The sequence below is a fragment of the Medicago sativa genome, chromosome 5, assembly GCF_051527215.1.
Source record: "Medicago sativa cultivar Bolivia chromosome 5, Bolivia_mono, whole genome shotgun sequence".
NCBI lineage: Eukaryota > Viridiplantae > Streptophyta > Magnoliopsida > Fabales > Fabaceae > Medicago > Medicago sativa.
The window spans coordinates 71404724-71417769 of record NC_140753.1 but is presented as its reverse complement, the minus strand read 5'-3'; the positions used below and the strand labels follow the sequence as shown (position 1 = coordinate 71417769).

General features: G+C 32.3%; 1 protein-coding gene across 1 annotated transcript; it reads right to left on the bottom strand.

The window, feature by feature from the left end:
* Nucleotides 1-352: 352 nt before the first annotated feature.
* On the bottom strand, nucleotides 353-1651 carry LOC146924627 (uncharacterized). The gene has a single exon (XM_085711881.1). It carries the CDS (start codon nucleotides 1649-1651, stop codon nucleotides 353-355), a length of 1299 nt encoding a protein of 432 aa, XP_085568007.1.
* Nucleotides 1652-13046: the final 11395 nt, after the last annotated feature.

Here is a 13046-nt window from a genome sequence, read left to right as displayed (position 1 = left end):
CCACCAGGTGTTGGTATTTCAATCGAACACAAATCTGAATGAACGATCTCCAAGAGTTTCTTTGCTCTCCAAGACTTTCCGGTTGGAAATGATTCTCTATGCTTCTTTCCAATTTGACATGTCTCGCATACACCACTTGGAATGTTCACAACAGGCAAACCAGAAACATATTCTTTTCGTGACAGATAATTTAAGCCAGAAAAATGAAAGTGACCAAATCTCATGTGCCACAACCAATCATCATTTGGAATTATTGAACTCAAGCAAGGAAATTGATCATGTTGAATTTTCAGAGGGAATAGGCGATTAGATGACATTTTTACCTTTGTGATGAATCTTCCATTTCTATCGATCAAAGTGCAATAACCTTTGTGAATCCGCATTTGTAACCTTTCTCTGACAGTTGTCCCATGCTCAAGAGGTTGTGATGAAGACCAGGAGCATAGAAAACATCACTAATAACATTTTGCGATCCATCTTTCAATTTGATAGCAATTTGGCCTTTCCCCTCAATTGGAATATTTGAATTATTACCAAACTTCACGGTAGATTTTACCATTTCGTTCAGAGAAGAAAATAATTCCTTTTTCCCACACATATGATTACTACATCCGGTGTCCAAATACCAACTTCTTCCGATTGCTAAAAATAAACTTTGTTGATTTTGAGAAGACACACCAGCGTCTTGATATGAATTCTCCGCCATGTTTGCTTGATGTTTGTATCTGCAATCGGCTGCTTTGTGCCCGTACTTTCCACAATTAAAGCAACCATTATTTGTCCTCTCTTGGTTGTAATAACCTCTTCCTCTGCCACGATTGTTGGACCCAAAGTTGTTTCCACCTCTTCCTTGATGTGATTGATTGAAATTGTTGTAATTGTTGTCTCTCCATTGGTTGAAGTTGCCACGTCCTCTTCCTCTAAAGGTTCCTCGGCCTCTACCTCTGAAATTTCCTCTTCCTCCATTGTTGAAATTGTCACGTGCTCTGGCTTCACCCATCTGACTGGATTCAGCAGCGTTGTTGAGGTTCACCTGGCTTTTCAAGGCTTCCTCCTTCACTTTTTCAGTCTTCTCTAATATTCGGTTGACATGACTTTCAATACTCCCCTGCAACTCTGCTACCGACAAGGTATCGGTATCGTGGGACTCTAATATCGTAGTCACCACATGATCAAACTTCATCAGCATGGTGCGTAGAATTTTCTCCACCACCTTGCTATCCGGAATATCTTCTCCATACACCCTCATCTTGTTGACAAGATTTATAACACGAGTAAAATATTGATCCACTGTTTCAGAACTAGACATTTCGTACCTTTCATATTCTCTACGCAGAGACTGCAGCTTCGATTTCTGAGTTTTCTCAACTCCTTTGTGTGACAGCTTCAATATGTCCCACGCCTCTTTCAAAGTCTTCGCATTTGCTATTTTGCCGAAAATTGAGTAATCTATTCCTTGAAGAATTTGTGATAGTGCCAGCTGATCCTTTCTACGAGCAAGTTCATCAGCTCCTTGTTGCAAACCAGACTCCACATAACTCCAGATGTTGTGAGCTTTTAGATGTGTTGTCATCATAAAATCCCAATAATTGAAATCTAATTCAGAATTCAATTTGGGACCGGACCAAACGATATTGAAATTGTTTGCCATATCTTTTTCAAAATATGCTCACAATAACTTTGACACAATGAGAACTCTTTTGTTCCTCACACACTCGGACTATTTTTGACACTGACTTTGACAGAGTGAGAACTATTTTGTTCCTCACACACTCAAACTATTTTTGACGCTGACACTTTGCAGGACCTAACCTGCTCTGATACCAATTTGATATCAATGGGACATATAACACACAAACTCACAAACAAACTAACAAAGAACAAAGGAGAGACTTTCTATTGAACTCTATTTTTATTCATGAAAACTTGATACACATGGAGAGGAGAGTTACACAGCCTTTTATAGGCTTAGAATCCTTAATACATAAGCAATTATGAGGCGATGCTGCACCTTGTAGAAAGTGGCGGTGCACACTAGATTTTTCTAGGTTGTGCTACACTTAGATTACTTCTTAATGGCTAAGTAATTTACATTGGCGGTTAAAAAACTATTCTAGGTGGTTCTACATATTTCTTTATTTTACTTAATGACTAATCATAAATCTTTAATAGGCAAGTAGTAGACTAAGTCAAATTTTGTAACATTGCATCTCTTCTCCATTATTCTAGATGGCTTGATTTAATTTTTTTTAACAGAACTGCTAATGCAAAATTGTTGTATCAATGATTAGACATAAATTTTAAATGACAGCCACCACTGTCCCTTCCATTCATCGACGGCTTCATTCCTCGGCAACCTACCACCTTTCAATCGTGCTAATCGATACTGGAAGGAAGCAAGAGTCGTTAAACACTAGGGTTGTCGCTGCAGTGCCACATCAAGTTCACGATCGGAGTGTCTTCTTCAAGTTGAATTGACAAAATAATAGAAATTTGGAAGAAAAAACAAATTAACAGTATATAAATAAGGACTTAATTTAGCACACCCATCAAGAAGAGAGCACCAATATCAAAATCAAACATTTACTTACATAAATAAACCCAATGCAGGATATTGAGTTTGAAAGAATCCAAAAAACATAAGCACTAATGATATAAACTCTTACTAATAAATTATTAGATTTATTTGTATATACTGACCGTGAAAAGTTTCTTACTTAAGAGAAGTATAACTGATAAAACTTTACTAATAGGGGTATAAATGTTCTTTGGACCCTTTTAAGATAACAGCTCAAGGCTTATTAATAGTATAATTTTTTTTTATTGCAATTCCTTGATTACCCGTAAATGACCCGTAAAGGTGAGTGAAAATTACACATAAGAATTACAGAGGACAGACAAACAATGGGATCAAGTTTAGATGCAATCGAAAAATCTGTACACTCATGCTATCAGTGAGTTCGAGGCCAATCGATCAAGATCTGACAGTTTAGATTTCAACCTCTGAATTTTAGATCTAAATCGCCCAATCTTGATTGGACGGATCCAAGGTGTTGAACGAACATGGTTGCATCCAATCTTGATTGCACCTAATCCAATTCCCAAACAATGATTGATGGAAAGTGGTCACACTTTTGATGATGGAGTTGAGATATCAAAACTTGTTTCTAGCGAAGATTTGTTTACATCAAACTCTTTGCTGAATTTGAAGCCTTGGTTAAATAAGACTATTATAGTGATTTGATTTCATTGTTAATAATGCAGGATTGGATTGGTTTCTTAGTTATCACTCTTTTTTTGAAGCTGATCATTGATTTGTTTGTGCTTGAGGAAAGTATCAACAAGAATTTAGCTTGGTGAGAATTATTATAACTATATGTTTAATGATAAGTAGTATTCATATGGTACTTTCTCACATGGTACCTTTTTATATATCTTAAAATTCATTTTGTTGTTTGCCAATTTAATGATTGTCGAACTGAAATCATGCATTTACTTATAAGTTGGAGCAGACTTTCTCGTAATTAAGGTACTTTTCCTCTGGTTTTGGCTCCTTTTAATTTTTCTTATACTTCTCACACAACAACAAAGGTAAATTTACTAGCTATGAAAAGTGATGACAAATTGGTGTGCAAGTTTTTTGGCAAGGAGGCCACATTACAAGTGACAAGTGAGTGAGTGAGTGAGTGAGAGTAGAAATATGGTGTTTTAGTCCCACATCGCTAGTAAAGATACATATCATACACGGAGATATTTTATATATATATATATATATATATATATATATATATATATATACATAACATCACATGTTTTTCATACACTTGTTTATGTCTAATGTCAATGTCAATTGCTATCTCAATGACATGACTTTATCTCCTTGTTAACAATGTAGGTGTAAATCCATATGTTAATGGGGTAGTGAAAGTCATCTCATTGTTTGTGATGGTAAAAATTAAGTTTAATGTTTTTTTTTAGGGAATTAAGTTTAATGTTATAGTGGCTAGATTGAAAAAGTATATTACATGGCTTATATTTCAACAATTAATCTAATAAGAATTTTGGAAATGTATATTATATGGCTTATTTCAACAATTATTCCAATAAAAATTTAGTTAATAAATTGTATTCATTAATCAATCCATCCAACTTATTTGTAAGTCTTTTATAGAAATTGATGAATTTAATGCATTGAAAATTGAACTAATCGATTTTTTCAATAAACATTTTCTTAATTAAGAATTCTTAAAGAGTTCCCTTAACACTTCTAGCAAGACCCTTTTCTAGATTAAGAACTTAGTAGAGCTCGAACTGAAAATTTAAAACCTTCCAAAGATTAAGTCCCAAAATCAAGGACATGGTAGAGGATGGGCCCTAAGTTATTCCATGTTTGTTTTGCAGATGACCTTGTCTTTAATTTATTGACAAAACATCCTTAGAACAATTAAGCTCATATGATCAAAAATTTGATGGATGAGTTTTGTGGTGCGTCCTGGGGCAAAATTAACTTCCCAAGAACCTACAAACAAGATGATATGGCACCTATTTGGAGCTTCTATGATGTATAACCTCTCCTGTTTCCTTTGCACGTAGAGTTATTTTGGCTCAATCTTCACTTGCTAGCATTCCAAGATATATCTTGCAAACGGTGGATATTTCTGCTTCTATTTCAAACGAAGCGGAAAAACTATGTTGTAACTTCATTAGGGATAATATGAATGAACAAAGGAAGTGTCATCTCATCTCTTGGGAACAAATTTGCAAACCCATGAAAATTGGTGGCAGACAAGAACAAATTATGGGTCCAAATTATGCGTGCCAAGTATGGTTGTGGTCGGATGAGTACCCATCTTTCTTGTGTTTGTGAATCACACATTCACTACTCCATTGTATAGGTGAATTCAATTTGAATCTTAAGTGGTTTCATTACTCTACTAAAATTATTGTAGGTGAATCACTTGAAATAGTTTGCAACTTTGTGAATTCAATTTAAGGTTATTTGTAACATGTAGTTTTATAGTACAGTAGCACTAACGACAATTGAATGTATAGCATATACATACTTTACTTTCCTCTAAAAAGTGCACATACTTTTCTTTGACCAAAAAAATACGATCAATTATTTCTGCATTTCCTATGCAATTTTCTTCGTAATATATCATTGCTATTTATTTACTAGCAATGAATTAGTTTAAATGGTAAGGGGTTTCTTAATAAAAAAAATGGTAACGGGTTTAAACTTCTCAAACAAAGGAAGAATCAGTCTTGTGTGCCGTTAAAAGATGGTGAAAACTTCATTCCAATAACAAGATAACTCAAAAAAAATGTTCATTTGGTCCAAGTGAGTTTAACTCGGTTGGTAGACATTACATAATATATGTAAGGATAACAAGATAACTCAAAAAAAATGTTCATTTGGTCCAAGTGAGTTTAACTCGGTTGGTAGACATTACATAATATATGTAAGGGTTTGTGTTCAAACCCGGATATACTTTCCGTAGGAGTCGGTAAGGGTTTGTGTTCGAACCCGGATATACTTTCCGTAGGAGTCGAACCCGGATATCTAATTCCTAATTCAACTTTGAAGTTGAGAACATATTCCATTGCGCTACTACGGAATTGTTGAAATTAGTAATGCAAATTATTTTATTTATTCTGTGAACTGAAATCACGCCGTATGAAATTTAATTACAAAATCAGCAAAGAGTTTAATATTGGAAAATTTTGATAAGTACACTAATAAAATTTGAAACATTATAAAAGAAAAGAAGTTTGTTTTTGAGAGGAAAAAAAAAAACTTAAAACTAAGTACTGTATAATAATATGACAAATCTTTAGTGAAAACAATCAAAATTCATTAATATAACAAATTTGAATTTGCTAAGTGATACAATCTCTCATTAGCCTCCACGATTTGATTCATGAACCGATCCACATTATTTATTTTTCACTTCATAGCCTTAAACTAGAGAGTAGTAGTTTTTCTCTCAAAGACACATTTTAGTCTCAATTCGACCTACCGTACAAACTCTAAAGCTTAACATACATTCTCCCCAAGTTAAACCGGGAATCTCAACACTAAACAGCCTCTTCCAGTTTATTCAGGTCAGTCTCATCGTCCCAAGGCTTAACATCAAGCATAATGGAAGATTTTCCACCTAATGCCACTTGATGAGTTTCTATCACTTTAAGCAAATTAAATTTTAAAAGAATAGTTTTAATGATTCCGTGACATGTCTCCATAGTCCATAACTTTCAACCATATAACAAAAAGAATAGTTTTAATGATTAAGAATATCAAACAAATTCAATGACAAATTCTCTAGACAATATGAACTTGATGTCATCTTCATAACCTGCATCATGAATCATGATACTGTCTTGGCCATTTGAACAGAATACTATGAACACACAAACAAAGTTTTCATTTAGCATCACAAAAGCTTTGCATAAGGAACTCGTTGGAGGCTCCTTTTATTTTCTGCATAGAGGCCACAATACAGTTCGATCATAGAAGTGGAAGTAAGTAGTATAGTGAAGTAATGATGTTAATATTACAAGTGGCAAGTGTGGAAGTAGAGTGTAGAAATATGGTGTTTTAGTCCCACATTGCTAGTAATCATGCATAACATATGTAGAGTTATTCTATATATATAATAACATGATGACCTGTTTTTTCAAATGTATTTGTTGTCCCAATGACATTCTGCCTGCACACTTGGTTGACAATGTAGACGTTTTGTTAAAAGGTGTGAAGGCAGAATGACAATGTTTGTGATGCCAAAAATTGAGTTTAAAATTTCTTCAACCATCGACTTTGATTGACCTTCAATAACAAGTAAGGTTCCTCTCCATTTATCAAAATAAATGGAGCATATAAAGATAGTAAATACTTTTAATAAATGGGTGCCGCCATCATTAATTATTGTAGTCTTTAAAAAAAAATTGTGTCTATATTTTTTAAATGGAAAAAATGGAGAGAATTATAAATTGAGAGGATCTCAACTCAAGTTTTTTGTAAAACAGTACTATCCTTGACAATTTATTTTTAACAACTAAATCATAATTATTTGTAAAACAGTACTATCCTTGACAATTTATTTTTAACAACTAAATCATAATTAATGTTTAGGTATATATTGTAAATAAGCTATAACAAAAAAAAATTATGTAACTCATTTATATACTACTCCCTCCGTCACTAATTATAAACACCATTTTAAAATCAGTTTTATATGTAAACATAAGCCTCTATACAAATTACTAGGTGCATTTATTATTTTTTTTTCCTAAACATACTTCTAATTAATACTACAAACTTATATTTGAATATGAAAAGTCAAACAAAATACGCATACAAACAGAGAGACAGAATAAAAATAAGGATTAGGGAGACAAGAATAAAAATATGATTTTTTAACGGTTTGGAAATAAGGACTTCGAGTCTTAGTTTTTTAGGAAATATGATTCAGTGGTTTGTTCCTCATGAATAACTATAAACACACAAACAAAATTTATATGCTTGCTGTTTTTGACATATAAGTGTTGAATTCAAGTGTGATTGGTTAGTCTCACATCGATTATCAATGAACTAACTAATTGTTTAATACAGTTAAAACTCTATAAATTAATAATGTCAGGACCGGAGAAATTTATTAATTTAGAGAGTTATTAATTTATCGATAAATTAATAATTATTAATTTAAATAGTTTTTAAGTAATTATACTGTACATACCAAACAAAAAGGCAAATTAGTCTATGCCTCTTAGAATTACGTTGCAGCGAACCTTGAGACTCAACGTAAATTAGTAACTACTGTGTTCATATGCATTGGAAATCAATAATGACTTTTGAAGTACAATAAATGTAAACAAGAGGAACAAATGTGTTCAATGTATTCTTAATATTTTTTTTTTCAGTTTCTATGAATTATTAATTTATGATTTTCTTGGGACCGAAAATTATAAAGGGATCTCCCGAAAAATTATTATCTTATTATTTTATCGAGTTTTTAAATTTTTTACATTGGCCCAAGTCGGGACCGGACAAATTTATTATTTTAGAGAGTTTATTAATTTTTTTTTTTGGTACAAGAGAGTTTATTAATTTACCGAGTATTAATTCAAAGAGTTTCTACTGTATATAAGTGAGGTAAGTTGTATACTCAAAACCAAGGTTTTTAGTAGAAATGTGGTATCTAAGTCTCTACTTGGACGTTTAACACATTGTTGATTCGGTTGCTCCTCCAAAATCATTGTTAAGAAAGTGTGTGCATGTGTATGGTGTATACAATGCTTTGGGTGCCTGTTTCAATTCATATTGGTTTTCTTCAATTCATATTGGTTGCTCAAAGTAAACTCCACCATCAAATATGACAATTAAGGTAGCAGACTTACATCCATTTTCCTTCTCGTGAAATGATTATACATTTTGAGCAGAATTTTCGAAGCTTCTTTTACTGTTTAGCATGAATTTTAACTTGCTTTTTATTGCTTGATAACTTCCGTGTATTGAGTCAAAGAGAAAAGAAACTATTTAGACAATACTAATGTGTGTGTGGATTCTATGTCTGAGATAGAGTTCAATGTTGTAAGCAACTATTGTAAATCGAAATATTATCCGTTATGCAAAGGTTCAAGTTGTAGGCGACACCTTTGTTTATTAGCAACCTTATAGAAACGTTTTGACGTTATTATTGAAACCATTTTTTAAATTCAAGTGGGGGATTGTTGGAACATTGGTGTGAAAATGGAAAGAAATTGGAAGGTTGGAAGATTAAACACTAAGTAATTAAACTTTGATCTAGTGTTGTGTGAATTGAAAAAATAGAGTGTGGAGGTCCCACATAAAATAGAACACACATTAGTATTGTCTAAATAGTGGTATTTAATTTTAAATACCTGATAATGATTGAAAATAATAATTATTATTATGAAAATAATAATGAAAACAATAATTATTATTATTCTTTATTCATGGATATCACTTCACATAATCTTAGGTTATGTTTGTTGTGATAAGATTGAGAATCCAACTGAATTTCCTATCTTTCCTTCATTAGTTTGTTTCAGCTAATCTTGTGGGTTTGTTTCTTGCTAAACTTATCCGATTAGTTTGTTACTTGAGCTGATCTGTGGGTTGCTTAATTTTCAAGTTTACTTAATTCTTAAGTTTCTCCAAATTAGTTACAAACTCTCCCTATAAAAGGAGAGCTCACCTAGTTCGAAAATCACACCAAAGAGTTTTATTGAGTTGTCAGGAACTCTTTCTCTCTTCTCCCTTTCTTGACTTGTGTTGACGAGTCTTTCTTCCCTTCATCTCATTTTTCTGTCCCTTCGGAATTAAGATTGTTCTTAAGACCATAGTCCCTTTTCGGTTTAATGTCCCTTCGGAATTAAGAATGGTCTTAAGTTCATAGTCCCTTCGATAACTTTATGTCCTTCGAAATAAATAATAATTTAAGATCATAGTCCCTTTTCGGTATAATATCCCTTCAAAATTATGAATGATCTTAAAATATATTCTTCCTCGATTCTTGAAGAAGTTAGACGTTAGAATAGTGTAAAACCATATTTGAGTGATCATAATATCATAGTTGGAGAAGTTAATAATTAGAATGGTGGTAACACCATATTTGAGTGGTCTCAGCACCATAATAGAGTGGTAACAGTACCATATTAAAATGGTTTCAGTATTAAAGAGTGGTCTTAGTACCATATTTGAGGGTGTAATTCTCGAACGGTTTTCTACAGTGCAGTAGTTAATCGAACAGTTGTAGCTGGACTTGTTTTATCTTGGAAGCGGCGTGGTTGATAGTCTGCCTTGCACAATTTTGGGCAGTGCCACGAAACGTCTTAAAGAGAGCGACCTGGTCGTGACTCAACCTAGTAACAACTTCAGTAGATAATAGAATTTGGAAATCCAAATACAACAGTTTGGAAATCCAGAAACAACAATAACTACTTAGTAGATAATAGAATTTGGAAATCCAAATACAACAGTTTGGAAATCCAGAAACAACAATAACTACTTAGACTGAAACATTACGTTGTATGATCACTTTATTGGCAAGAGTAGACTCAAGTTTCTTGAACTAAAAGCTCTCGGTTTTGGAACTTTCTTAAATAAAAGAAACCGAAAAACATACACCATGCAACAAGTATAGAAATGTTACCTATTCAATGAACTTTGAACTAATGAAGGAACACCAATCAAAATTCAGTTTTTTGCATAATACACAAAAGTGTGACAAAGTAAAACGTCACGATCCTTTTCTGACTTCACTTCACAATTTCTGGGTTGTTAACTAAAATTTATCCATAGCAAAAATTTAAACTGAACACTATGATGAACTCACAAACAAAAGGATCGGTTGTCATCTGAATTATATGCCTTCTCGTATTCAATCAAAGATGAGTAAACTAAAAAAATGTAATGAGAAATTGTTGCGCAAGTTTTTTTTGCAGAGGCCATAGAACAATTGGATCATAAAAGTGGAAGCAAGTAGTATAGTGATATTAATATTACAAGTAGCAAGTGAGTGAGGTGTGGAAGTAGGGAGTAGAAATATGGTGCTTTAGTCCCACATTGCTAGTAAAGATAAGTGGAGTTATTGTGTGTGTGTGTGTGTGTGTATATATATATATATATAGAGACAGGATCCGTTGACACCAGGTGTAAGTCTAAAGACTTACACCAAATATAAGTCATTAGATCTATTTAATCACACGGTCAATAATAAATATGCAGCAATAGAAAAAAAACGCTCATGTACCGAATACTTCCACGCTCTTGGTTTCTTTTCTTTAATTTTTATCAACTACATTCCCACTTTCCACTGCCGTTTCTTTTTAATGGAGTTTTCATTGTTTATAATTTTAATATTTGATAACCTTAAAAACTCATTTGCAGTTTTGCGCAGGCTTTTCAATTTTAATATAAACACCATCGGAATTGCACAGGCTTTTCAATTTTGATGCCTAAACTTATTGCAAAACATTAAATCTATTGTCTTTCATATTTTTGACATAAATATAAAAACCTAATAGAATGAGGGATGAGTCCTGGATTACGATGGTGATTAATTAAAAGCATGGCGGGACTGAATTTGATGGTTATCACCACCATAGTTTTGATTTATCACGATAAAAACCAAAGATCAAGTGTTTCTCAATTTTTCTTTTACAAGGATGGTGTGATATCATCCTTTGGATCAATCTAATCTAATGGCTTATATTTGGTGTAAGTCTTTAGACTTACACCTGGTGTCAACGGATCCTGTCTCATATATATAAAACAATCACGATGCTTTATCAAGTGTATTTGCAAGAGGAGTATCTATTGCTGTCCCAATGACATTACTCCATGGCGCAACATACAATGTAGAATTTGTGTTGTGTTTTGCGTTCATGGGGTAATGACATTGTTTGTGATGGTATAAATTGAGTCTAAAATTTCTTCATACCTTTCTTGACCTTGGTTTTGGTTTTGTTTTTCCGATTTTAATTTCAGTTCTCTCTCTACTTCTATTTTTATCCATAACATATATTTTTAATAAACAATTAACAATTAATAGATTTGAATTTAAATTAGGTGTATTGAAAATAGACTATACCAAAATAGTTATGTATCCCGTTTATTAATAGTAATTGCTGAATTTGAACTTGATGTCATCTTGATTCAGTCCGGCTCTTGTATGTTGGCAATTTAAACAGAACACTATGAACTCTCAAACAAAAGTTTAATTTTTGCATATGGAACTCGTTGTAGCCTCCTTTTATTTTTTGCATAGAGGCCACAGTACAGTACAGTTCGATCATAGAAGTGGAAGTAATTAAGTAGTATAGTGAACTAATGATGTTAATATTACAAAGTGGCAAGTGAGTGAGGTGTGGAAGTGTAGAAGATAGTAGAAACTAGAAGCATGGTGTTTTAGTCCCACATCGCTGGTAAAGATACATATCATGTTTTTCCAAGTGTATATACATACTTGTTTATGTCTACTATGTCAATGTCTTATTGTCTATTGCTGTCCCAATGACATTATTCTTCTTCTCTTTTGTTAAAAATGTAGATGCAGATCTACATTTTTGCAAAGGGATGAAGAATCATGTCATTGTTTATGATGGTAAAAATTGAGTTTAATATTATAGTGGAAAGATTGAAATAGTATATTACATGGCTTATTTCAACAATTAATCTAATAGAAATTTTGAAAATGTATATTATATGGCTTTTCAACAATTAATCCAATAAAATTTTAGTTAATGGATTGTATTCAATCTATCCAACTTATTTAAAACCAAATCGAATAGATTGTTATTTATTTATATTTTAAATCTAATGGATGAGATACTTTTATAAAAAAATAATAATAATATTTCCTTCAAACAGTTTAATCAAATCAATTAAACCAAACAAACAATTTGTAGAAGAAAAAAAACAGTAGTTTTCCAAATTAAGAACTTATTGTAAATAGTTGATAATTTCATTAAAATTAAAATTTCTAAATTTCTAAATAGTGAATGGTTTTTTTCTAGTCACACCGTAAAAATATCAGGTTACACAAAAATTCTCTTTAAAATATAATCATAATACTAAAAATATCCTTATTTTTACAAAACCCCATTTTCATCTGTCACTCTAATTCTTTGTCTCTTTCTCTCTCTCAAAGAAGGGTAAAGATTGAAACACAAAGCCTTATATTAAACCTCTTTTCTTCACACTACCAAAAAAAAATTGGGTACACTACCAAAGAAAAACCTCTTTTCTTCATGTTAGTGAATCATTCATTCACTACTTTGCTTATATGTATAAATCAGAATGGCAGTTGGTGAATATGAGGATCTCAAGTGAGAACTTTTCATCCTTATCATGGTTAGCGGCTTGAAGACTAACAGGATTTATGGTGTTGGTTATGAGATTCATGGGTTTCAATCATTGTAGATAATTTCACTTGATCTTCCATTGTGGCCAACACCAATTCCATCCATAACATAGCATAGCATGGGTTATGCATAATTGTTTGCACTTTGCAGAATTTGTG

Bases quoted from the DNA above. Each gene is read 5' to 3' on its own strand.
- LOC146924627 (XM_085711881.1), bottom strand. From the start codon at position 1,651: ATGGCAAACAATTTCAATATCGTTTGGTCCGGTCCCAAATTGAATTCT.